Here is a 27388-nt window from a genome sequence, read left to right on the forward strand (position 1 = left end):
GTACTTCAGAGTGGATAGACAATAGGGAGCTGCAGTGGGCAGTTGCAACGAACACAGAGATGGTTTTCTGGCTGAGCAGTCTTAAATGTTTCAGGCATTGTTCTCATTTTACTGTTTATCGGTATATGTGGCAGTTTTTTATACCTATATATACTTGCCTTTAAACTCAATAACCTTTTTTTCCCCTATTCAATAGTGAAATGAATGCAGGAATTATAAAAACAGACCAAAACTATGAAAAGATGATGTTTAAAGAAGCTTTGAAAACAGGGTTTTTTGAGTTTCAGGTAAGCTATTAATTCTTTTAGTAGCTATAAAATATGTCAGTGTGGATATGATGTATTTCACCCTTTTCCCTCCTGCTATAACATAATAACTCAATGAAAGTGGAGACTGAGTCTTGCCAAGAAATTTTTAAATTCTTCAATGAATTGTGATTTTAAATAATTTTCTTTGATACTTTTTCTTGTTGAATCCACTTACTATAGGTAAATCTGTTTCTAGTTGAGCCATGAGTTAGTAAAGAGGTTAAATCTGGGCCGGCCCCGTGGCTTAACGGTTAAGTGCGTGCGCTCCGCCGCAGGCTGCCCGGGTTCGGATCCCGGCCGCGCACAGACGCACTGCTTCTCCGGCCATGCTGAGGCCGCGTCCCACATACAGCAACTAGAAGAATGTGCAACTATGACTTACAACTATCGCCTGGGGCTTTAGGGGAAAAAAAAAAAGAGGTTAAATCTAAAAATCAGCCACATTTTTCAGGAAAACATTTTTATTTATTTATTTATTTATTTATTTTTAATTTTTTCCCCCAAAGCCCCAGTAGATAGTTGTATGTCATAGCTGCACATCCTTCTAGTTGCTGTATGTGGGATGCGGCCTCAGCATGGCTGGAGAATCGGTGCGTTGGTGTGTGCCCGGGATCCGAACCCGGGCCGCCAGTAGTGGAGTGCGCGCACTTAACCGCTAAGCCACGGGGCCAGCCCCAGGAAAACATTTTTAAATTGATAAAAAATAAAGACAAAATTGTAACTAATTGCTGTTAGTTTGAAAGCAAACATTATCTGAGGTTTTCCACAAGGTGTCAGTATTTCCTCAAGTTTGGCAGTTCAAATGCTTAAAGTAAAAATGTAGCTTTCCTCAATCACTTTTGTAAAATATAGCATTGGGATTTATGTAACATGGTTTTCAGAGAGGTGGTTAAATAAGGATAAGTGCTGAGCATAGCAATGTGTCATATTTATAGCCTTTTTTGATACTTAATATCTTTCCTACATGCTTCTCAGAGCATTTACCCTTAGTACACAGTTTAAATGGTTCAACTTTTATATCTGTTAGAAAATGTCGTTTTAAAAAATTTTTCTTGAGGATCATTAATGTAAAACTGCAATATCCTTTGGACAAGGATTGATACACGTTTACTTGCTAGTTGTTAAAAATAGAGTAAAACCTTTACAAAAATTCATTATGGAATTTAAAAAGACTGAAAACTTAAAAATGCGTTAACTGAATTTTTTTTTCCTTTAATTTTATTTTAAAAAAGTATAAGGAGAGAAATGGTAAATAATTTCGAATTTTATAGGCCTCAAAAGATAAGTACCGTGAATTGGCCATAGAAGGGATGCACAGAGACCTTGTGTTCCGGTTTATTGAAGTTCAGACACTTCTCTTGGCTCCAGTCTGTCCACATATTTGTGAGCACATCTGGACACTCCTGGGAAAGGTACTTATATGCATTTAAGATGTGGGTGGTTTTGATTTTGGCCTCATTAAATAACTGTTGTGGTAATAAATGTTGCTTAAGAGGAAACGACTGAAAATGAGTATTTCAAGAATAATGCTGGATTCATCATCTCATAAGTATTACGCGGGTTAAACTGAAGGTCCCTCCTGTTTAGACAGATACATCACATATACACCTTTATTTATATACACAAAGTATATGTATTTTAAAAGCATGTGACTATGTACATGTTGTTTATCACCTACTTCCTATTAGGAAATGTTATATTTGAATATATTCAAATGTATATTTGAATATGTATAACTATTATGTATAACTAATGTTGGTTTTCCAGCTGTTTGTTAAAAAGGTGAAAATATTCAGAAAGATATAAATTACTGTTATGAGCTGCTTATAAGCAAAGATAGAAGTGTATATTTGCATAAATATTCTTGTTTTATATAAGATTCCTGGCATATATAGGCCTGCATATTCAGGAATATTAGCATTCTTACTGTGAAGATAAATCCAATTATTTCTCCCAGACTTGCAGATAAACAGATTGGCTGGTTTAATAACTCCTTTCCAACCTTATTAGCCAGGCTCTTTTGTATTTTTCAGTGCATGAACAATGCAAAAATCTGCTCATGACATATATACCAAATAGCCATACTTTCAATACTGGATGTATTAATAGAATAAAAACTGAGAGTATGCATAATTTATATAATAATGATTAAATTTAGGCAAATTATCATTACATAATTTTCTTTGAAAGTGAGCATATGTATGTGGGTATTAATACGCTTGTACAAATGGATGCTAATTAAGTGTAGAGTCAGACTTCACAGCTTGAATTCTAGGGAACATTAGATCAGGGGCTGTGGAAGTGTGTTATGTGTAGTGAGGTTTGAACTTGGAGCACACAATTACAGATGGTAGCCTTGGTATGAAACTGTAATCAAGAATCATAAAATAGTTGTGTTGTCTAATCTCACGGAACCCTTTTTTTTTTTTTTTTTAAGCCCAACTCAATTATGAATGCTTCATGGCCTCTGGCAGGTCCTGTGGATGAAACCTTGATACGTTCCTCGCAGTATCTCATGGAAGTAGCTCATGACCTTAGACTGCGACTCAAGAACTATATGATGCCTGCTAAAGGGAAGGTGAAGTCATTTTCTTAGAAAAAGGTCATTCCTTAAAAGTCGTTGGTCAAATAACATTTAATAGTAAGTGTAGGGCTGTCTTCACTGCTAATGCAATTTTGTAGTATATGTATTTTTTGGTGTTAAAGGCGGTGGTATATACTGGGGGAGGGTTCTTTCATTTTTGGTTTCTATGAAAGTGATTAAATGTTTTTTTCCTTTTCTCTGCCCTGTAGAAGACTGACAAACAACCACCTGAGAAGCCTTCACATTGCACCATCTATGTGGCGAAGAACTATCCATCGTGGCAACATATCACCCTGTCAGTTCTACGTAATCACTTTGAGGTGATGTTTACAGTAGACTTCTCCCCTAATATTGTGTGTAATGCTTATGCTGTTCTTGTTATTAGGATGTTGGCAATGTCTGGGGGAAGGAAGACAGGCAGCTTTGTTTACTTACCTTTAGGCCTGGAGTGTCCTTTGTTACCCTTGGTGGCTCTTAAATGGATGCCAGGGCAAGAGCTGCTATTTTTTCTTCATTTCTGAAACATTCATACAAAAATACACTGGATCTAGTTCTGTGTGATTAAAAGGTGTGGGACTTTTTCATATATGTGGTTAAAATTATGAAGCAAAAAGACTGAGTTTGTGTTTTGGATTTGTTGTGACTTGAACACTGGGATTCATGAAACCTTAACCTTATTATGTTTGAAAAAAATTGAAGCTTGGCTCTTGAGTAATTTAAAAGAAAATGTTCGCTTTGATAATTACCCACAGAAATGAAAAGCTCGTTATTGTTTTTGGCTCTGTTGGGTAAATAGCTACTAAATATGATAGTTGTATTTAAAGGAAACTCAATATTTAAACTCAGTTCTAGGTTTTCCTAAAGAAAAAAATTCACCTACCTTTTTCCTTTCACCTTCAAAATATGGAAACAAGTATGTGTTGTGGAATTCTTGCTCAGGTAATTAAGAAGAGTTATTCGTAGACACAAACCATTAAGGTGCTCTTAAAAGAGAGAAAGACAGAGAGACAAAATAGGGATTATGGCCAAAACATAAAGTGATAACATAAAGGAAAAATCTTTATTTTTGATTTTCTAGAACTTGACTGGAATTTTGCCTCAATACTTTTCATAGTTAATTAAGAAATACTCAGAAAAACTTTTACCTTTGTAAAATTTGATGAAGAGAGAAGAGCATGTGTTTTTGTCTTCCTTGTGAACCTACTTTTAGGGAGAACTACCTCCTCCTTTGATCGTGTATGATAGAAATAGAATGTAGCCTTTAGAATCTGCTTGCAGATTTTGACTTATGGTAAGTAAAAGAGTAAAAGCTACTTCGGTAGGTAGAAAAATGAAATTATGCCTCAGTGGGTTACATATTCATACTACCACTTCCAAGGAAGCAGTGGAAGAACCAAATATAGTATGTTGTGTCCCAGGTATTAAAAATGCATCACCACTGTTCTTTTAGAAGTTATATTTTTACTTAGTATTCGTTGACTAGATATTATATAGTTTCAAAACAACATCATCTTTTGGCATTATTTGGAATGGACAGCTTCCTTTGAAATTTTCGTTTGTTTTCATCTAAAAGAAATAAAAGAATGTTGGTTTATAATCAAGAAGAATGTTCTTATGTTGAATATGGCACCTTTTTGGTGACATAAGGAAAAGGAGTGTTTCCCACTCTCTCCTTTTTTCTCTTTCATATATATTTCAAAGCAACATATTGACAAGTGGAGAAAATATTTTTTTCCATGTACTTTAGTAAAGGTTAGAATTGAAAGTAAATAGATTATTGGGAATCTTACTATATGTTACTTTTCTTTTAGATTCATTCCCAACCCTTGGCTTTGATACTATGCTTTTACAATAAGGAGAAAATAAGTTACCCAAAACTCTGAAAACTGTTTACTTTATTTCTCACTCTATTGAAGGGGACAGTTGATGTTGCAGAAATGAATTTAAATTCAGGCAGCACATTTGGGACTCTGTGCATATTAGTGATATATGAATAGGCATTTAGTTTTGAGTAGATAGAAAGGATACTGTTTTAAACAAGTTGATAGCTAGGGATTCTTTTTTTCACATTTGTGGTAACAATTTATAAGGAAGAATGTTCAAAAGCAGACATATAAATCTTGTATCATAGTTGTGTAGTTTTCATTTTGATATGACTAATGAAATGCTTTTAGAAGTTTGAAGACAAACAAGATCTTTATAAGACTATTTCGTTTTCTCACTAGACGAGATCTAATGTTACAATCCTGGAGGTGCCATTAGCGTAAGGAAAAACTAAATATTCAACATGAAGCACCTGCTTTTCTCCTTTATTCTAAAAAATATGTATCCTTTGAATGTAGAGGGACAGGAGACTCCCTTCTGTATTATTCATTCACGTTTCACTTGCCCATGATGCTGGGGGTTGCACATTGCTCTTCTCTTCTCCAGCAGACTGGTAGGGGCTACCATTCTGTGTGTGGCTAACTTCCGACAGGCACATCTACTATCCTGCTTTATCTTTAAAATATTTTTCTTTACGTTCCTCCCTCACTCTTTTTTTTAGACCAACGGTGGAAAGTTGCCTGATAACAAAGTCATTGCTAGTGAACTAGGCAATTTGCCAGAATTGAAGAAACATATGAAGAAAGTGATGCCATTTGTCGCCATGATTAAGGTAGGCTGTGGACCTTGTGCAGCTGTGACCACATGAGTAATGGCTAGATAGGATAGTAGAAGGAAGGGGAAAACTTTGGGTACAGTCTCTCCAGAAATATGCTAAAATAGCACTTTTCAATCAGTGGTTGTGAGAAATGAGCCATCAGGTTTGGGGTTTACCGGTGAAATTGCTGAGTATGTGAAAGTATGTACTGTGGAAGAAAAATTGGTTTAGAATTGCTGCACTACATGATTCTCTTCATGTTCTACCTTCCCTTCTTTTCAGTTTGGAAAGGAAGCATATTCTTTTGGCTTACATTAGGGTGTTTTTACTAGATCCTATTACTGGAACCAAGATTCTACATTTGTATAGGTTTAGCTTAACAGGATAAATGCTGTTTATGGGGTTAGACCAGGGTTTCTCAACAGTGGATCTGTTGATATTTTGGGCTGGATAGTTCTTTGTTGTGGGAGGCTGTTCTGTGCACTATAGGATGTTTAGCAGTATCCTTGGCTTCTACCCACTAGAGCCAGTAGAACCTCTCCCCACCCCACTTCAAGTTGTGACAGCCAAAAATGTCTCCAGATGTTGGCAAATGTCTCCTGGGAGCAAAATCAGCCCCCTTCTCCCAGTCACCTCCCCCACTGAGAATCACTGGGTTAGGCTTTTAGTTTTCTTCATATACATAATTGATCTATTGAATTTCCTGACGAAGAGAAACAGAAAGAAGGCTGTATATTGCTTAAGATCTCAGGCTCTGGAGTCAGACATATCTTGGTCCAAATCTTGTTTGTCTGTCACTTCTTAGTTTTGAGGCCTTAGACAAATCACTTAAATTCTCTGGGACACAAAGTTTTTCATCTATAAAATGAGGAAATTAATAGAACCTACCTTTTAGGAGTGCTGTGAGGAGTAAATGAAATAATACGCTTAACACAGTTAAATACTACCTGTCAAAAAGTAGGCTCACTAAATGTTTTTTTAAAATGTAAATCCGTGTATTCCAGCCTGCTAGGCACATAGTGGTTGTTCTTGTACTGTAGATTAAATCCCGAATCTTCTAGGCTACAGATGCCTGCCTGATGGAGACCTAAACTCTTAGCTTGTCCTATTTTGCAGAGATTATATTCTTAGGAAAGCCTTTTAATTTTCCTAGACTACAGTCAACTATCTGAGCCTTATGGTGTTGGAAGTTTCAGAAATAATTTAGAATCCTGAGTTGACCTGTACCAGTCAAATTATAATATGTTTGCTGGTATGCTCATAATTCATTGGTTCCCTACTCAGCTAGTGCCATTGGTCAAAATGCCAGATCCATTGTCGATATGTCGATCCAACAAAATATCCCATTGTTGGTTACAAAGGCAATTAATTTTGATGACATGCTTTACAGAATCCAGTGAAACTGATTTGAAAACTAATTAAATGATATTAGATTCAACAAGAGTTGGCTTTTTGAAAAACCAGGGTTAGACTGTGAGTAGTAATATATTTTTTTAGTAATATTGGTGATTTGCCAGGCAAAGTAGTGGTTTGAAACTCTGAAAAGTGTTTAATAAATCTGGGAATGAGAAAATGGCTTTCTAGCACTTTTTCATGAGAAAAGAAACAATTGGATGGTAAATGAAAATAGTGAACATCAGGAATCTCCTCAGGTCACTTCCATGTAAGTGCAACGTGTTCTAGGCAGTTAGCTATATTTGTGCATATGAACTTGGATATTGAGGGTTACATTTTGAATGTCTTTAAAATTTGCAGAAATTTTTTGTTTGGTTGTTATTAATTCATTATTCTCTGAAATAGCTTTAAAGATGTGGTATCTTGGAAAATTTTATTTATTTCTTTTTCAGTTAACCTGAAAGGATATTTTCACACATTCGTTTGATTCCTTGTCAAAGTGAATTCTTTGGGTTTGGATATTGTCAGTCTAAATAAACAGTGATAAAATCATACTTCTTTTACAAATCTGAAAACTTTGTCTTTCTAGTCTTTTCAGTGCTGCCTAATCTTATCATACTTTAAATGATAATTACTCTGAGCTAGTAATTTCATTAACAAGCAGACATAGATAAGGGAAACCATGAGTCCAAGGCCTTTCCTTTAACTGTTCAAATTCGAAGATTTTATCAATTGAGAGAGGAATGATTGCTTTGGAGGAAATGTATTCTTTCCAACATATTCTTTTTTTTTGTTTTGCTGAGGAAGATTCGCCTTGAGCTAACGTCTGTGCCACTCTTCCTTTATTTTGTATGTGGGTCACTGCCACAGCATGGCTGACAAGTAGTGTAGGTCTACACCCAGGATCTGAACCCACGAACCCGGGCTGCCGAAGGGGAGCATGCTGAACTTAACCACTACACCACGGGGCTGGTCCCCTCCAACATATTCTTAATGTGATTTTGTTTTTCAAAACCATTTTGACCATTAGGAAAATCTGGAGAAGATGGGGCCTCGTGTTCTGGATTTGCAGTTAGAATTTGATGAACAAGCGGTGCTTATGGAGAATATTGTCTACCTGACCAATTCCCTTGAGGTAAGATGGGCCAGGGATTGTAATAACTAGTTAACTATAGTAAACATAATCCAGTTCTTTTGTTTTATAATAAGTCTTTTTATAAACTTCATCTTCTTTGTTTAGTACCTTTGCCAAACATCAGTCAAAAATATTTTTGGAGGGAAAGAGAATGGATGGGTGTAGAAATTGCAGGAAGAAAAAATGTGCTATTTCACTTATCAGTTATTCTATACATAAAATACTAAGTGTGTATGCCTGGATTTTCCCCCCCAAATTATCTTTAAAAGAATGAAGAGAGACCTTATATTCAAATACTTTCAAAATCTCTCACATTAAGGGGCACTCTGAATTGTTTCTTTTTTCCCCCCTCCCTTTTAGACCTCGGATTCACAGAATTGGATTAATTAGAATCTTTGGTTCATAGTATACAGTAGTCCTCCCTTATCTGTGGGGGATATGTTCCAAGACCCCCAGTGGTTGCCTGAAACCATGGATAGTACCAAACCCTATATATACTGTGTTTTTTCCTATACATACGTACCTATGATAAGGTTTAATTTATAAATTAGGCAAGTAAGAGATTAACAGCAATAACTAATAATAAAATAGAAGAATTATAACAATATACTGTAATAAAAGTTACCATGGATCTTAGCAACCTCAGCATTTTTCTTTCCTTGTTAAATCGAGAACTTTCACCTTTTCACTTAAAGGAAGTACTTTAGAGCTTCTTTTTGGCATATCCGAGTTGCCAGCATCACTACTCTTGGCGTTGGGGCTATTATTAAGTAAAATAAGAGTTAGTTGAACATAAGCACTGCAATACCACAACAGTCAATCTAATAACCGAGATGGCTAAACGTGACTAATGGGCAGGTAACATATACAGCAGGGATATGCTGGACAAGGGGAAGATTCACGTCCTTGGCGGATCAGAGTGGGATGGCACGAGATTTCATCAGGCTACTCAGAACAGCGTGCAATTTAAAACTGATAAATTGTTTATTTCTGGAATTTTCCATTTAATATTTTTGGATGGTTAGCCATTGGTAACTGAAACCACAGATAAGTGGGGACTACTTTATTGTCATTGGTCCCTGCCTGGCCCTGGGTTTTTATCTATTTATTTATTTTTAATTAATATAATGAACATCCGTGAATCTACTACCCAACTCAAGAACTAGAACATTACCTATAGTTTTCGCATATCTGTGAGTTTCTCCCCATCCCATCTTCCTGCCCTAGTCACAGCTTCATCTGTAGATTCTGAAAATGCTGTCTCTCAGGCAACTTAAGCAGAAGGAAAGACAGTTTGCTTTAGAAAACTGTGTTAGAGAACTCAGAAAGTGGTTCTAGTGATAATGAAGACACAAGTAAAAAAAAAATGCAGGTTTAGAGTTCGAATAAAATTGTTTCATGAAATATGGAAATGAAAGAAAGTTATTTCCAAATAAGCATTTTATGTCATGTAATTATAAATGAGTTAATAATTAAATTAATAAATTAAATATTAGTAGACATCTATTTTACATATATTTCTGAATGTTCATATGTGTTCACAGAGGTCAAAAAACGAATTGGATCTTTTCATTGGGACAGTGGGGACACCTTATATTGAGGATCATCTTATATTTAGGGGTATGCAATATGCTGCATTTCTGAATTTTTCCATTTAAGTGGAAGCCTTTTATTCAAATGCTGCATTTCTGAACTTTGTTCCTTTAAGTGGAATCCTTTTATGCTGATTTTCATTTTCTCTTATACAGCAGGTAGATGCCACATTTCATTATAGAAAATGGTAAACATGACTGTATAAATAACAATACTATGAGACATCTAAGATGTGTTAAATAATTGATTACAGATTTCATTTAATGTTTATATGGAAAATAATAAAATTGCACAGACCATTTCATGTTAAGTGGAGAACCTAGTTTTGCTCTTTGGTGAAATGAGGTGATGATTAATTTAAATCATATTAAGTGATACTGATGACTTCCATTTTTTTCCCCTCTATTTAGCTAGAACATATAGAAGTCAAGTTTGCCTCTGAAGCAGAAGATAAAGTCAGGGAAGACTGCTGTCCTGGGAAACCACTTAATGTTTTCAGAATAGAAGTAAGTTGAAAGAATCTCACTGAATCATTTCATTTTAGAGCTAGAAGAGACCTTAGAGATCATTACATCTAAACCCATCATTTTAAAGATGGAAGGAAGTGAGATCCAGAGAAGTTAAGTGATTGGTTTGGTCTAGGCCACATAGTTTGTTAGAAATGGGGCTGGATTTGAGGTCTTCTAATTCCCTAGTTGGTGCAATCCTGTTTTCCTTCCTCTACTATTATGGATGGCTTCAGATGTTTTTTGTGGGTTTAAAAATAAAAACAGTTATTTTCAAAATCTGATTTTTATTAAAAAATGCAATAGAAATTGAAATGTAAGACTTTTTTAAACAGTGAAAAGGAGCTTTTATACTTAAGATGAGTCTTGGTTTGATAATATTATTCAAGACTTTTTGGCTTGTGGCATAAACCAGACTGATGCATTATCTTATATGATGCTAGAAATGCTTTTTTTAAAAATTTTTTATTTTTTGGCCATTACTGGTGAAGATAAATAGGTTTTGGAATTTTGGGGGATTGTATTTATTCACTCTCAAAGAATCCATTCAGAATGGCAATATTTGGTAAAGTCCAATGGAGTACAATTGTGAGAGTCCACAAAATGCCCTACTTTTCTTGATAAGCAGAGAACTTAATGTATATCCTGTTCCTTCTTCCACATTTAATTGAAAACCCAGCAAACAGAAAAACCTATTTTGAAAGAATGAGGTAATCATGACCATGGAGCCCTCCTGAATTTATCATCATATTATGACTACTCTCACTACATTAAGATATGGTGTCTTTTATTTTTTTTTAATTTTTATTTATTTATTTATTTTTGTGAGGAAGATCAGACCTGAGCTAACATCCATACCAATCCTCCTCTTTTTGCTGAGGAAGACCGGCCCTGAGCTAACATCCATTGCCAACCCTCCACCTTTTTTTTCCCCCTAAAGCCCCAGTAGATAGCTGTATGTCATAGTTGCACATCCTTCTAGTTGCTGTATGTGGGATGCTGCCTCAGCATGGCCGGAACAAGCGGTGCGTGGGTGCGGGGCCGGGATCCGAACCCGGGCCCCCAGCAGCAGAGCGTGCGCACTTAACCGCTAAGCCACGGGGCTGGCCCCTAGATATGGTGTCTTTTCAAAGTGCAGTCATGGGCCGGCCCCGTGGCTTAGCGGTTAAGTGCACGCTCTCCACTGCTGGCGGCCCGGGTTCGGATCCTGGGCGCGCACCGATGCACCACTTCTCTGGCCTTGCTGAGGCCGCGTCCCACATACAGCAACTAGAAGGATGTGCAGCTATGACATACAACTGTCTACTGGGGCTTTGGGGGGAAAAAAATAAATGAATAAAATCTTTAAAAAAAAAAAAAAAAGTGCAGTCATTCTGGCCACAGAGATAGGTAGATGAAATTGTATTCCCTATACAAATGTGTTTATTTAAGCTAGTTTCAAGCATTCCATTAAGCTACTATGTATTTAAGTCTTTCATAAGACTCAGCTTACTTTCTCCACTTAAAATAATAGGCAAATCTTTGACTGTGTAGTTTTTATAGTGTGGGAGGTAGTATGGCATAGAACTGGGTTTAATTCTGGCTCTGCCTCATACTAGTTCTGTGACCTTGGGCTACTTTGTTAATCTTTCTGGTTCTTAGCTTCTCATCTGTGGAAAGGGGTCTTAAAGAACTACCTTTCAGGATATAGGGGATACTGTCTATAGGGGATACCGTCTATAAAGTGCATAGTACAGTGCCTGGTACATAGTAGAAATTTGATAAATGATGGTAGTTGTAGAAGAAAAAATAAATTATTGTTATCATGCATCATCAGTATTGATATAGTAGTCAGTCATTTTTACCTAGGCATTTGGTTGTAAGCATGAGCCTTTGTATATCTTTTCTTTCATATTTGAGTATCACTTGATCTTGATTTTAGAATACTAGAATTAAATTTAGAATACTAGAATTAGAGTCCCCCTCCCTCAGCAGTATTTAAATTTGAGTTCCTATAACAATCATTTTCTCTTTATTTTCGTAGCCTGGTGTGTCAGTTTCCCTAGTCAATCCCCAGCCATCCAATGGCCACTTCTCAACCAAAATTGAAATCAGGCAAGGAGATAACCGCGATTCTATAATCAGGCGTTTAATGAAAATGGACCGAGGTATCAAAGGTAAGTGGTTTCCCTGAAATGCACATTTGGCAGTAGCTTATGGATTTGATGAGTTCTAAGCAGAGGAGAGAGAGTAAAGTAACTGGCTTGCTTGGGGACAGCTGTGCAATGTTGTGGAAAGAGTACTGGACCCAGAATCAGGAAACCTATATTCTCTTTGGGACATTGTGACTAGGTAGCTTGGTGACTTGGCCATGTCACTTAAACTCTAAACTGATCTCTCTTTTAGTAAAATGAGGACACTGGATTAGATGCTTTTTCAAGACTCCATCTAGCTTTAAAATTGTGACAAGCAGTTTCTCTCTCCCAAGAGTATTCAGAATTAAGGAACAGATACCCATAATATTCAAACTAACCTGCCCAGCTGGGTCTGTTCGTGAGGAAGGAAGAGAAATAGAGTAAAAGTTATTGTGTGTCTGCCATGTATTAGCTGTTTAATCCTTTTATGACCCTATAATGTAGAGGGTATTATTATTCCCCTTTCACAGATGATGAAATGGAGGTCAGAAAGGCTAAACAGCTTGCAAGTTTCATTCAGCTGGTAAATCCTGGAGCTGGAATTCAAACTCAAGTCTGTTTGACTCCAAAGCTCTTATTCTTCTAAACAGTGTACCTCCGGGTAAAATATGTAAATAATCGTAATTTCTTATCAAGATTAAGTCTAGATCTTCTATGATTAGATTTAATATAATAATTTATGGCTTCTTTTTTTATCACTCAGCCAGGTCTTAGGCTGAGCAGTGTGAAGGGAGTTAGTGTGTCTCTGTATTATTTTTCTTCCAAATTATGAAGACAAAGTAATGTTGAGATTCCCTATTTTGCATTGTCTCTCTCTTCTCTTCTTGATGGCAATCAAGAGCTGACTGGGCCACATTCCATCAGTGTAAAAATTTTCTGAAAAGATTACAAATCCCAGACAGTGACCTAATTTATGGACTATATTCAGGGTAACAATGTTCCATTAACATAGAAGACGTAAAATAGTCTTTTGGAATTCATTCTACCATGTATATTTTGTTCTCTTGAAGTCATTTGTGCACCTTCTGTAGACATTTCTTGAGAGACTGTCATGTGTAGTGTATGTAGAGATGAGTGTGTAAGTAGAGACTCCTATGCATATACTAGGGAGTTTGAGGAATCCACAAAGTACTGTTCATTAGGAGGCTGCATCTGGTGAAGGAGTAGGGGACCAAGCTATTGAAGTACATAATCATAGTTGAAGGAGAAACTGCTGAGTGCAGTAAGAGAAGTATAGATAAAATTTGCAGCACAGAAAAAGGTGAGATTATTTCCAGCTGTGATCAGGGATGAATTTATGGAGAAAATATCGTTTGGATGGGGCCTTGAAAATTATACCCATGAGAGTGAGGGGAAAGGATGTACTAGGAGGAGGGAAACACTAATACTTGTTTCACTGTGTACCAGCAATATATTAGAGCTAGGGATTTTATTGTTTGTAAATATTTTAAAAAATTATGGTAAAATATATATAACATAAAATTGACCATTTTAGTCATATTTAAGTATACAGTTCATTGGCATTAAGTACATTCACATTGTTGTGAATTTACACGATCCATCTATAGAACTTTTTCACTATCCCAAACTGAAACCCTGCACCCGTTAAACAATGACTTTCCATTCTACCTCCCTCTAGTCCCTGATAACCACTGTTCTGCTTTCTGCCTCTGTGTATTTGACTGTTCTAGGTATCTTATATAAGTGGAAGCGTACAATATTTGTCCTTTTTTTCATCTCATTTATTTCACTTAGCAAAATGTCTTCAAGGTTCATCCATGTTATAGATATTTATCATGTTCCCTCAGTAAACTAGGTACTGTAGAATGATAGCACCATCCTTGGAACTTATGGGTCACAAAAAGCAGAACTTGAAAATTTCGAAATATGAACATATTGGAAGCCATTTTGTGGCCTTCCATTTGGCTGTTTTATGTCGCATATATTCAGTCATAAGAAGATTGTGTAACGGGAGGAACTCTTAGCTCTGAAGAACGATATGATGGCTTTTAAAGAAAGCAGATATTCGTTTGGACCTGCTGGATAGGATTATTATGAGGTTGTAGCACATGAGAGGATGTATTCCTGTATTGAATCTTGTATTATATAATGTTAAACCTGCCTTCCTTATAAATATACTTAGATATAGCACTGACTAGATTCTTCAGAATTGTACTGAAATGTGTTTTCTATATCTCATCTTTTCTCACTGAGCCTCTGGCATAATTCTTCGATCTTTTGTCATACTAACTGTGATTAATATTATCATCAAGTGCTTTAAGTTTGATGTTAGTAGCTGCTGTGAATTTTAGAAAATAGATAGAAATGTTAAGGGGAGTTTGAAATTGATATTCCTCCAAGTATCTACAGAAGAGCTCTAACCTTGAGACTTTTCCAAAAGCCCTCAGGATGCTTTGATATCTGAGGGGCTGAGTATATTGAGTATATGAGATGGGAAAGGAGTGAAATTCAATGACATATTTCTTGGTCTGTCTGCTGCAATAGCCAGTGAGTCGACCAATTAGTGCCAATTGTTTTGAGGGTGATTATGATCTAGGTCCAGGAGGAACTGGACTAAAACCATCATTCTGCTCCACAAAGACCACTGAGCAACTATTTGATGATAATGACTTTAAATCACTTACAACCCATGCCATATATGAACTAATAACTTGGAGGTGAAAGGCTCTATTTCACATTATCAGTCTCTAGGGACGTTCAGTCACTCTCATCTTTTCTCTAAGTGCCTTAAATCTTGTGTAGTTGCAGACTTAAATTTCAACATTTTCAATGATAAGAGAGGTCTGGAATAAGAAAAGATAGTAAAACCACTAAGAAAGCGCCAAGAATTTATTGGCAGTAATGAACTACATGGTAGAAACATCAAAGCAAATGTGTTTTGTCACTTAAAAGCCTGATTGAGTAGTAAGGCTTCTTTGAAATAGTTTGATTCAGAATTGCTTGGAATGATGAGGGAGGTCTGTTTCAGAGAGAGAGAGAGAGAGAGAGAGAGAGGCAGACGCAGATCTGCAGTAAAAGGCTTTGTGCATAAAATCTGCTGGCAGGACTTGTCACTGCTTCCATAGCAAAATATTTAGTATCACCAAAGTGCATGTTAAACTGCAGTAGCTGTTGAAATGAATTGTATTCTTCCCCCAAAATAAGGTCGTGGTTGTCATGAAGGCTGTATCTGTTCCTTTCCCATTTTAATTTTCAGTGCTTCTGCTTTATCTGAGAATAGATTGTGTGGTCTCTGTAGAGACTCTCCAGAGACTCGCAGGCAGGGTTTGCCTTCATGATAGTTGCAGGTAATTGCTCTATAAGCCCAAGATCCCTACTCTAAACTTTCAGTCCTCTCTTTGTTTCCCAAGGAGAATAGAATGCCTGGATAACCTGTACTCTTGGCATAGCTGCCAGCTGCATTAATGTCTCCTTTTATCTCTTATCCCTCTCATGGAAAGCTTAATACTCTTGAGGCAACGTGAGGGAGTAGCTCATGGACCACCCAGTGATCTGCTTTAGAAAGGGGCGAGAAGTAATTCAGAAAATATCTTCTATTTCTGTGGATCAGGTTAAGCCTAACTAGCCATGCTATACTTAGAATGAGATATAAACCCAGAATCAGCATTTGTAGTCATTTATGATGTTTGTCCACCATATAAAATAAGACCATTTGATGTTGGGAAGTCTCAGAATTGCTGAAATAAATAAATTTCTTTCAGGTTCAGTGGTTGGCAGGATTGTTGGGTCCATAAATTTGTTCAAGGGACAAGTGCTTTCTTTGCCAGGAGCCATCTTATCAGCTTACACAAGAGCAGATCAGGAAAATCTCAAGCAGCATAGGGTTGGAACTCATCCAGAAGCTCAAAATTCTAAAAGCTATTCTCTTTCCCCCTGTCCTTCCCCTTCTCTCCTTGTCTCTTATCAGCTTGTTAATACAAACATTTTGATCCTTTGAGCAAAACGAGAAACTTGTAATGCTATTTCTTAGAGTAGTAATTCTTTCTCCAAAAGTATCTTCCAAAAAAAAAACTACAACTTTTGCAGTTTTAATGTATTCTAGGAAGCAAGACAAGAAAGAGAAATAAGTTTTAGACTTTTTGATGTTCTGAAAAATGGTCAGTTGAGGCATATAGGAAGTGATTTGAGAAACCATATAGGATAATGCTCAAAAATATACTCAATCTTTCCTCTTGGTTTATAATTCCAGGAGATGTATTATACAGAATCTCTGACTATCTTTGACCTGGGTAAAAGCTGACAGAGGATGAAGATTTGTTAGATTTGGCTTTGTTTTCTGAGATTGGAACCTATTTAATAATCTGATAAAAATATTTTTTGGATATAACAACCAATGTTTTATTTTTTTTTTATTTTTTATTTTTTTAATAATTTTATTTACTTATTTATTTATTTTCCCCCAAAGCCCCAGTAGATAGTTGTATGTCATAGTTGCACATCCTTCTAGTTGCTGTATGTGGGACGCGGCCTCAGCATGGCCAGAGAAGCGGTGCGTCGGTGCGTGCCCGGGATCCGAACCCGGGCCACCAGCAGCGGAGCGCGCACACTTAACCACTAAGCCACCGGGCCGGCCCACAACCAATGTTTTAAAACATGAGTTATCTCACTCAGGCATGGGTTTGAATCAGTGACTGTAATTAAATGCTCATAGTGATAATCTCTTTTGCTGTAGACCTTTCCAAAGTGAAGCTGATGAGATTTGATGATCCACTGCTGGGGCCTCGGCGAGTGCCTGTCCTAGGAAAAGAGCACACTGAGAAGACCCCCATTTCTGAGCATGCTGTTTTCCATGTGGACCTCATGAGCAAGAAAATTCATCTCATTGAAAATGGGCTACAGGCAGACATTGGTGATACTATTATCTATCTGGTTCATTAAACTTGTGTAAATTGGAGATATATCCTGCTGTCTGGGGATATGACTACTCTGATTGTGCCTACAGATTGGCTATGAGAACCTTAGGCTGGACCTAAATAGATTTCATTTCTCACTATCAAATTCTGCATATAATCATAATTATACCAAGTCATCTTGGATTCCTGGACCTAATAAATTTTTTTTTCCCTTCTTGGGGCCTCTAAGTGAAATAGTTTGTGCCATACTTTTTTTAGTTTTTTTTAACAAATTATTGCTATTTCCCAGAAGCTTCTAGTCTTTCACATTAACACAGAAGTGTCAGTATGCTTCTTTTATGAGGTGTACTTTATACTATTTATGAAGGCTAAGGAGTATCTAACAACTTTTTATATTATATCCATTATGGAGTTAACTATATTTTTCTTTTAAAAAGAAAAAAAGTAAATTAGACTGCTAGTTTTCCTTTTTAAAGAAAAGAACTCTCATGATGATTTAAAAGAACAAATAAGAATATTTTGACTTGACTATGATCAGTAAGTATTTTGTATAAAGAACAAATAGATCTTGTATTTATAAGATTTTCTTCAGCTTTAATTTATTCAATTAGCCACCAGTAATGTTTCTTCAGGGCTAATATCAATAGTTTATAAGCAGTTTATTTCATCTACACTAAATTTAGGCATTTTGAAAGAGAAGATTTTTTTCCCCAGAAATCTGCTTTTATCAAATTTGTCTTGAGTCCAATTGTCTTTAAAGATCATGCCGACTGTGTTGCAAATTTATTCTTTTATTCTTGCTGGATTGTCTTTTGATATTGTCTGTGCCATCTGTCTTCATATGAGGAAAAATATTAGGTATTGACTGGCATAGGGGAAAAACATTTCCATTTCTTGCAGGGTTCATTATGGGGATAAACCAATTCTGATAACCCTAAGGAACCTGAATTCTAACCTTCAGGTCATGTAAAGAGATTTCATTGAGTTTCTTTAATTTTGCTCTCTGTAATTTGAAATTACTGGGCCTAGTTAAATGCTTTGTCATAGATTCATTAAAGCAAATCATAGAATGTTGGAACTGAAAGATCCCTTAGAGATCATCAAGTGCAAATCATCATTTATCTAGTAGGAACAGGCAGTATAGCATAGTGGGTAAGATTACATGCTCTGAAGTCAGACTAGCCAGGTTAGATTTCCAGTTCTTCCGTTTGCTACCTGGGTGATCTTGGCCAATTACTCAGCCTCAGTTTCTTCGTCTCTAAAATGGAACTAATAATGTACCTACTTTCTAGGCTTACTGTGGGATGTTTAGATGAAACAATCTAGGAAAATCATCTATATAGCATAGTGCCTAGCAAGTGGTAAGCCTTCAGTAAATGTTACTGAATAATAATAATAATAATAACAACAACAACAATAATACACCAGGATGTATTGGCTTAAGATTACTATAGGCTATAATCATATCCTTTGTATTGGTTCCTTTGGGGCAACTGTTTTGTTGTTTGCCCTCCTTTAGATTCTTTTGCTGCTCCCTCAATCTGCATAGCCTTAGTTATTCCCCAGATCAAGTAATCTTTCCTAGTGCCTACTTATGTTTAACTTAGGCAAATTAAACTATATGTGCTTGGCAAAAAAAAAGGAAGAAGGAAAATAATTTTAATATTGTGAATGATTGTGCCTATTTTATTAAATGAACCTATGCTTGGATTAAGTGTGAGCTGGGATTCGTGGATCCTCTGTTCTCTCAGGCTCAATTCCTTGTGTCTCTCTTAGAATGAGCATCTTGCTGGGCTGAATACGCTTCTGTTGTTTAAAGATAACATAGAAGTTTTGTACAAGGAAACCTCTAAGCGTAAGCCCATTTATTTCATCTGGTGCTCAACTGAAGAAACAGCAATTAGTTAAATGCTGAAAGAAAACAGGCTGCATAGGGCTTATTGTATTAATAGGGAATTGGTACCTTCCTAAAGGATTTTAATTATTTTTTAAGCCGTAAAATATAATGTACACACACAAAAAGTGAACAACAAGAATATATAATATACACACAAACTGTATAAAATACACACAAAAATGAACAACAAAACAGAATTTATCAACAAAGCAGAAACCTGTGTAATCACCACCCAGTCAAGGAATAGCACATTGCCAGCACCTCAGAAGCTTGCCTTGTGCCTCCTCATAAAGACAAGCTTATGGCCCAGTATATGATGAGTTTTTGTATGTGTTCCATATGAGCTTGAAAAGAATGTTTATTCTGCAATTGTAGAGTTCTGTATATGTCCATTAGGTCATAGTTGCAGATTGAATTGTTCAAATATATATCCTTCTGTTTTGTTTTGTTTTCTCGGTTTACTCTTTGTTTTTGAGAGGTATGCTAAAATCTCTCATGACCGTGGATTTACCTCTTTCTCTTTATAGTTCAGACAATTTTTGTTTTGTATATTTTGATGCTGTGTTATTAGGTACCTATAAATTTAGATTCTATTAACTTCTTGGTAAATTGAACTTTTTCTTTTTTTTTTTTTTTTTTTAAAGATTTTATTTATTTATTTTTTCCCCCCAAAGCCCCAGTAGATAGTTGTGTGTCATAGCTGCACATCCTTCTAGTTGCTGTATGTGGGACGCGGCCTCAGCATGGCCAGAGAAGCAGCGCGTCGGTGCGCGCCCGGGATCCGAACCCGGGTCGCCAGCAGTGGAGCACGCTCACTTAACCACCAAGCCACGGGGCCGGCCCTGAACTTTTTCTAATTAGGAAGTGTTCCTCTATTTTTAGAAATATTTTTTGCCAAAATGCTATGATGTTAATATAATAACATCAGTTTTCTTTTGGTTAGTGTTCTTGTGGGATATCTTCTTCCATTCTTTTACTTTTAACCTTTTGTAGCTTTATTTTCTTTTGACATTTTATTTTCACAAAATTTAAATCTACAGAAAAGTTAAAAATATTGGCAGGTAAACATCCATATACCTGTCACCTAGATTTACCAGTTGCTGATATTTTGCCACATTTGCTTTCTCTCTCTCTAAATATACATTTTTTTACATAAACTTTTTATATTGAAATAGTTTTAGATTTACAAAAAAGTTGCATCTGTTGTACAGAGAATTCCTGGACACCCTTCACTCAGTTTCCCCTAATCTTTAACATCTTATATAACCTTGGTTCAGTCGTCAAAACTAAGTAATTAACATTAGTATGTTACTGTTAACCAAATTGTAGGCTTTATTTGGATTTCACCCGTTTTTCCTATAATGTCTTTTTACTATAACAGGATCCTTTTACTGTTACAGGATCCTATCCGAGATATCACCTTGCATTTACAATATACTTTTAAAAAATTCTGAACCATTTGACAGTAAGTTTCAGACATGATGACACTTCATGCTTTAATACTTTAGCATGGACTGCTAAGAACCAGGACATTCTTTTGTATAATCACAATATACATATATTTTGCTTAAGAAATTTAACATTGATGCAATAGTATTAGGTAATAAGCTTTCGTAATAAAAATGAGGTAATAAAATTTCCCCTATTGGGATATTTCTCATCAATAATTTTTTCTTTTTAACCCTCAGGATCCAATCAAAGATCAAGCATTACGTTTTGTAGTCATATCTCTTTTTTTTTTTTTTTTTTAAAGATTTTATTTATTTATTTTTTCCTCCCAAAGCCCCAGTAGATAGTTGTATGCCATAGCTGCACATCCCTCCAGTTGCTGCATGTGGGACTCGGCCCCAGGATGAACGGAGAAGTGGTGCCTCGGTGCGCACCCGGGATCCGAACCCGGGCCGCCAGCATCAGAGCGCGTGCACTTAACCACCAAGCCACGGGGCCGGCCCTGTAGTCATATCTCTTGATCTTCAAATTAAGACAATTCTTCTGCTTTCTTTTCTTTTTTTGGTCATTCATGACAGTAAAGTTTTTGAAGACTCCATGCCACTTGTTAGTAGTTTGCTTCACAGTCTGGATTTGTCTGTTTTCTCATGGTTAGATTCAGATTTAAAAGTTTTGGCAAGACTACTACGTGGGTAGTATTTCCCATTGCATCACATCAGGATTCATATATTGTCGCTGTGTTCCCATTACTGGTGGTGCTAAGTTTGATCACTTGGTTAAAGTGGTATCTTCAGATTTCTCCATTGAAAAGGTACCTTTTCCCTTTTGTAACTAATAAGTAGTGCGTTAAGGTGATACTTTAAGACTTATGTGAATATCCTGTTTACCAGCAAACTTTCATGAAATGGTAGTATTCAGGGATCATCTTTCTGCCAGTTATTACATTGGTAGTTATAATAAGGTGAGTTCTTAATTTTATTATTTCTTCTGATTTATTAGGTATCATTCTTTTGTGAAGAAGAGGTTTCGCCTTCACTCCCAATTTTTTTCTTTCATCATTCTTTTCAAATCATTGTAGACTGATGCGTTCTTTTTTCATATATGCTATAATCTATTACCATCATTATGCTTTGACTGCTCAAATTTCCCTAAATTATCTAGTGGGAGCGCCATTCAAGCTGTTTCTTGTGTCTTTTTGATATCTCCTCTACAGCCTTGTAACATTTCATTGCTTAATGGAACAAGAAGAAGGTCCCAGCTCACCTTATATTTTCCTGTCCCAGAACTGGAATCAGTTTTTTTCTCCAAGGAGCTCTGCTTCGTTTTACTGGAGAATGGTATTAAGAAGCCAAGATCTTGGTGTTTTGTATGCCCATTGCTACTAAAGTGTCGCTGTTTGTAGGCCTTTCCAATGGGGTGAGCTAAGACATATGTATATATTTTAAATCATGATTTTATCTAATACCACAGTTCTTTCTTGCCATCTCCCCCTTAAATATTTGTATCTTCCTTCTCGTACAGTGAGAACTCTGGTTCCCAAGAACCTCAATATGTTTACTTATTTGGCCTATCAGTAATTTCAGAATTACCAGTTCAATACTACAGTTAACAACAAATCTACTAATAGAGTTCAAATTTTTTATTTTTTGCAGTTCTTTGTGTCCTTAAAACGTGTCTCACTACGTCAGAGCACTGTGTTCCAGTGTTGCTTGAATGAATTCTTTGTCGTTGGTGGTTTAATAGAGAGTTAGAGTCATTTGCTTTTCTTTTTATTGAATTTTATGGTTTGCTTTTTTCCTTTTTACTTATTTTTTGAGTAAGTATAGTACTTACAGGGTTCAAAAGTAAAAACTATATTCAGAGAATTTTTACTCTCTTGCACCACATTCTCATGCTCTATATAGCTAACCATTTTCATTAGTTTCTGTGTTATCTTTCCTATGTTTTTTTGTTCAAAAATAAGAAAATATTTATATGTATTTTAATTTCTCCTTTCTCATACAAAAAGTATGTTATATATAATTATTTTACACCTTGCTTTTTTAAGTTAATGACATAACCTGGATATTTTTTCACTTTAGTTCATAAAGATCTTTTTCTTTTTCCTCCTTTTTCCTCCCTTCCCCCCTTCTGTTCCTCCTCTCATCCCCTTTGTGTAATACTGTTGTAAAGATGTACCATATTTATTGAACTAGTCTCCTGTGGATGGACATTTAGGTTGCTTCTAAGTTTTTGATATTTTATAGAATCTGTATAGAATTATATAGTGAATAACTTTGTGAATATGTGGTTTTATATTTGTGGAGGAATATCTTAAGAGTAAATTTCCCAAAGTGGGCTTGTGGGTCCAAGGGTAAATGCATGTGTAGTTTTTTGTTTTGTTTTGTTTTGTTTTTTTTGTGAGGAAGATCAGCCCTGAGCTAACATCCGTGCTAATCCTCCTCTTTTTTTTGCTGAGGAAGACTGGCTCTGAGCTAACATCTATTGCCAATCCTTCTCCTTTTTTTTTCCCCAAAGCCCCAGTAGATAGTTGTTTGTCAAAGTTGCACATCCTTCTAGTTGCTGTATGTGGGACCCGGCCTCAGCATGGCCGGAGAAGCGGTGCGTAGGTGCGCTCCCAGGATCCGAACCCCGGGCTGCCAGTAGCGGAGCGCGCGCACGTAACCACTAAGCCACGGGGCCGGCCCCCATATGTAGTTTTGTTAGCAGATAATCTGGGCTAAAAAACATTTTAGGCAGAGGCTACAGCAGGCATAAAGGCTCTGAGGCAGGGGCATGTAGCTGGTCTGCTGAAGGAATAGCAAAGAGGCCACATGAAGAAACGGGTCTAGAGATGAAAACTGACCTGCCCAAGATCCTATACACTAGAGGCAGAGCTGGATTAGAGCCCTGGCCTCCATATTTCTAGTCCATTGCAGCACACTTATTAAACAAGGAATGCATACATGGAAAGCAGGAACGTATTTGACCAAGGCCAGTGTTGTCAGGGCTATTGGGTCAGAGGGGGGAGAAGTTTACATGGACCAGAGTCAGATAAGACTTCACAGATGAGGTGGGACGTGAAGGATGGTTAGGATTGGAGTAGCGATTGAAGGAGAGCAGGGCCACATTCCTAGCTTTTAGAACTGTGTGGGTAAGGGCTTGGAGGTGAAAACAAATGCCTGGCTTGTTTGGGAGATGATGCCAGGAATGGAATGTTTACCTGGAAGGAATGAGAGAAAAATGAAACAAGTAAGTAAATTGAGCCTTATTATAAAGATTCTGGGATTCCAGGATGAAAATCGAAGTTGATTTAATTGTCTGGAGAGTCACCGCAAATTTTTGAAGTGGGAATGAGATGATATGTTCCTTCATTTCTTCTATAGTTTGTGGTAGTTGTGTCCATCTGTTTTTCTCTTGAAAGATTCATTCAGTCATTCTGATGACTATGTACCTTGCTCTGGTGGGTTCTCAGTGTTAGCTATACTTTGTTAAACTGTTTTCTCTCCTTAATATCTTTGGATGTAACTTCACATATGTATTAAAAAATACTCAGATGTTACCCAGGACTTGCAGCATAAATTAAGCTTTCTAATTGCCCACTGCTGTGCTTAGAGCATAATAGCTTATAAGGTGAGAAAAAACACTTACACACGAAAAACAAACAGGATAGGACATGATCCTTGCTCCTTGGGCTTAAGGAATGTGACAAAGGAGCACTTACTGCATTTTCACTTTGGAGGAATAGGTGGTGATTTGTTCTTCTATCCCTTGTTTTCTTTAACCTGGAGTTAGGTCTAGAGCTGTGCTGCCCAATAATTTAGCCACTAACCGCATGTGTCTATAGAGCACTTGAAATGTGGCTAGTCTGAATTGAGGTGTGCTGTAAAAGTGTAGAATACACTTCAGATTTCAAAGACTTCGTATGACAAGGAGAGTATAAAATATCTCAATAATTTTCTTTTATGTTGATTACATGTTAAAATAATATTTTGAGTAAATTAGGTTAAAGTATATTGAAATTAATTTCATCTGTTTCTTTTTACTTTTTTTAAACATGGCTACTAGAAAATTTAAAATTGTATGTGTGGCTCACATTATATTTCTGTTGGACAGTGTGGTCTAGAGACAGAATGAAATTTAGGTTAAATGTTACTTCCTATTGTATCATATCAAGAGGTACATAATATCACTTTGTCCTGCTCTTAGTGATACTAAATTTGATAATTTCCAAAACTCTCCATTTTAAACATACATTTTGATCACTTCCAGAACTTTCCATTATAAAGATATATATATGTAAATCACTTCCAGAGCTTTTGTTGTAAAGATGCTTTTTATAAAAATGGCTCAGAACTTTCCATTGTAAAGATACCTTTTGAGAATTTCTGGAACTCTCCAGAGTTAAGATACATTATTTCTTTTGCAACTAGAAATCTGTGGAGTGATATTTTGACACCTTGGGAATGTCCTGTTCCCAATCTTTTATACCTAATGGTTTTAGTACCCCTTGAAGATCCTTTCCTGAACAAGTTATGTTGGGGGCTATGCAAAATTGTGGTTTTTTAATACTATCATTTGTTTTTCAAAATAGTTGTGTCATTCTTCTTTAAAGAAGAACATCCCTTTTTCTTCTTTCTCTTTTTCATGTATTTTATTTTTAGATGAAAGAGCTATGTGGCATGTGGATTAATCATTTCATATAATAAATGTTTGACTAGAAAAGTTGGGTACAAATGAAATTTTAAAATAGGGAATCAGCTTACATGTACCATGGTTCTTCACTCTTCAAAGGAATCTTATTGTAAATCTTTTTGCAAACTAGTAATCACCTCTTAATTTCTATTATTTTATAAGCTTGAATTTTCATATATAGACGAATTCTTCAACAATTGAATACTTATTAAGTTTCAGACACTGTGTTAAGCACGTGGAATCGAGTGGTGAGCAGAAGAAACATGGCTGTCCTTCATGTAGGACGCATTCTTAGAGTTAAGACAGTGAGAGTTGTCCAGAACCCACTGAGTGAAGGCAATTATGCAGCTATAGCCAAAGAATCTTGATTTGGGAGGTATTATATAGGCTTTTGCTAACAACCCTGCTCAAGTAAATGCTTTGAAGTTCAGAACCCTAAACAGTCATTCTCTATGGGTCTGATGAGAAGAATGTGTGGTATAGTTGACAGTTTCCTTCTGTTGTCTTTCTAAGGTAACACTGAATTATGATGACTGATCCCTTCCCTCAATGTGCAATTTTTTTCTAATGTTTTTTCCTCTAACGACATTTTCCCAGTGTTTCTGGGGTCCATACCTCCCTCTGTAAGGCGTGCCCTAGAGGCATACTTCAGAGGCTTCTAATACCCTGAAGATTCAGAGCACTAGGGAGGCAATCACCAGCCAAGCCCTGCTTTGGTCACTAGATTCTGTTTGGGCTGGGTAGGAAAGAAGCAGCATCACATTCCTGGCATGATCAATGAAGTCCATGGAAGAGAAGGAGATTGCTAGAAGTTCTAAAAAGCCTGAGAGGCTTGGGACAGCCTGGCATAGCTCAAACTTTCGGAGACCATTTGCATGAGATGGATTCAAGCACAACATCTGGGCTGAAAAAGCTTTCTGTCCCTGCTTCAGGTTAGTTCTGGGACTCATCATCTTGCTGAATTGGACCATCAGGCCTGGGGATGACAAGAGGCCCCCACTACTTCTCAGCTACGTGGCATGGCAGAAATCTGTAGCCTTTAAATCTGTAGGCTTTTGAGTCCCCTGGGAAAAGGTCAAGTGACACTTAGCTAGAGTGTTTACTAGAGGTATCTCCTAAAGCAAAGGGATTTTCCCACCAAAGATAAGATCCTTTTTTTAACTTACACTATATCTTCGGCAGTCTCTTCCTTCAGATTAGTAAGATTGACATGCCCACAGTTAGATGTGTACCTGATTTTAAAGAAATAAGATGTCTGTCAGTTACACTGCTGTGACCTCAGGTTCCAGAATATTAGGCAACATTCTTTAGAAGAGATGTTTCACTTTGGATTGAACCTAAATTTAGAATCAGTCGGCTTATTGTCAAAGGGAAAAGGATAGTCCCAGTGACAAGAAAACACCTCTCACTATGAATTGGTTTCGAAATTACTTGTCTAAATTTCCTGAGGATGTTTCCTTACTCAACATACATTCACCTCTGTTGCTTTCACTCATAGCATCTGAAGATGAACAACATTTTATTTCCAACGTGAGGTAGGAAGTACGGTGATTTTTTTCCCCCCAGCTTTTGCTCTTGGGTTGGAATATCAAATCAGTGTCTTCTTATGAGGAGCCAGGGAAAAGAAAACTAGGCTTGGGAAGAAAGTAGTTGCTATCATTTCCCATGTGTACTTGAAAAGAGGGCAACTGATTAGTTCCTTCTGGCTTGCTTGGCTGGTGAAAAGAGAAGAGCTGGCTTGGTGAAAGGGTGTTTCTTTATTCTTAACTTAAAATGTTCAACCCTGACCAAGTGAAGCTTTATTTCTGGGGGCTGCCAGTAATTTCTAACCTTTTGAAATCAAAACTCAAGGATTTTGGCTTCAGTTAAAAGAGTTTGAAGTAATCAAGGCAGCCCAAGTGGAAGGCAGAATGAACTCTGAGTACTGCAAGTTTCATTAAGGAAGAGAGTGACATGACACCCCGTAAGCTGAAGCCAGGTGTGTGGGGACATGCAGTGGGGAATGTGCGTAGCTGCTAGAAGAGGAGAAGGATAGAGTGAGGTCAAAAAGGAGGAAGGATGTGTATCTCATCCATCTCCTAACACTTAGTAGGAGCAGATAACCAGAATGACAGGAGTCAGCCTCCTGCCTCCCACCAGTGGAAGCCTCCATCTGCTT

At 36.7% G+C, this 27388-nt stretch overlaps 2 protein-coding genes across 5 annotated transcripts in view; both read left to right on the forward strand.

The window, feature by feature from the left end:
* Window positions 1–17438, forward strand: part of LARS1 (leucyl-tRNA synthetase 1) — a 62853-nt gene extending 45415 nt beyond the window's left edge. For all 4 annotated transcript variants that reach the window (XM_004420030.3, XM_087429608.1, XM_087429607.1 and 1 more), the window contains 9 exons: window positions 197–287; window positions 1580–1720; window positions 2746–2886; window positions 3102–3212; window positions 5438–5548; window positions 7959–8063; window positions 10067–10162; window positions 12186–12318; window positions 17030–17438. In XM_004420030.3, coding sequence (XP_004420087.2) covers window positions 197–287; window positions 1580–1720; window positions 2746–2886; window positions 3102–3212; window positions 5438–5548; window positions 7959–8063; window positions 10067–10162; window positions 12186–12318; window positions 17030–17235 — 1135 coding nt within the window. In that variant the 3' untranslated portion in view covers window positions 17236–17438. The remainder of the gene's footprint in view (window positions 1–196; window positions 288–1579; window positions 1721–2745; window positions 2887–3101; window positions 3213–5437; window positions 5549–7958; window positions 8064–10066; window positions 10163–12185; window positions 12319–17029) is intronic.
* A 138-nt stretch (window positions 17439–17576) lies between these two features.
* The window catches only part of PLAC8L1 (PLAC8 like 1), a 32581-nt gene continuing 22769 nt past the window's right edge, over window positions 17577–27388 (forward strand). The window contains exon 1 of the mRNA XM_004420034.2: window positions 17577–26765. Within this exon, the coding sequence (XP_004420091.1) occupies window positions 26641–26765 (125 nt within the window). The 5' untranslated portion in view covers window positions 17577–26640. The remainder of the gene's footprint in view (window positions 26766–27388) is intronic.

Source organism: Ceratotherium simum, chromosome 4 (genome assembly GCF_057802395.1).
Source record: "Ceratotherium simum simum isolate JZ-2026a chromosome 4, ASM5780239v1, whole genome shotgun sequence".
Taxonomy (NCBI): Eukaryota; Metazoa; Chordata; class Mammalia; order Perissodactyla; family Rhinocerotidae; genus Ceratotherium; species Ceratotherium simum.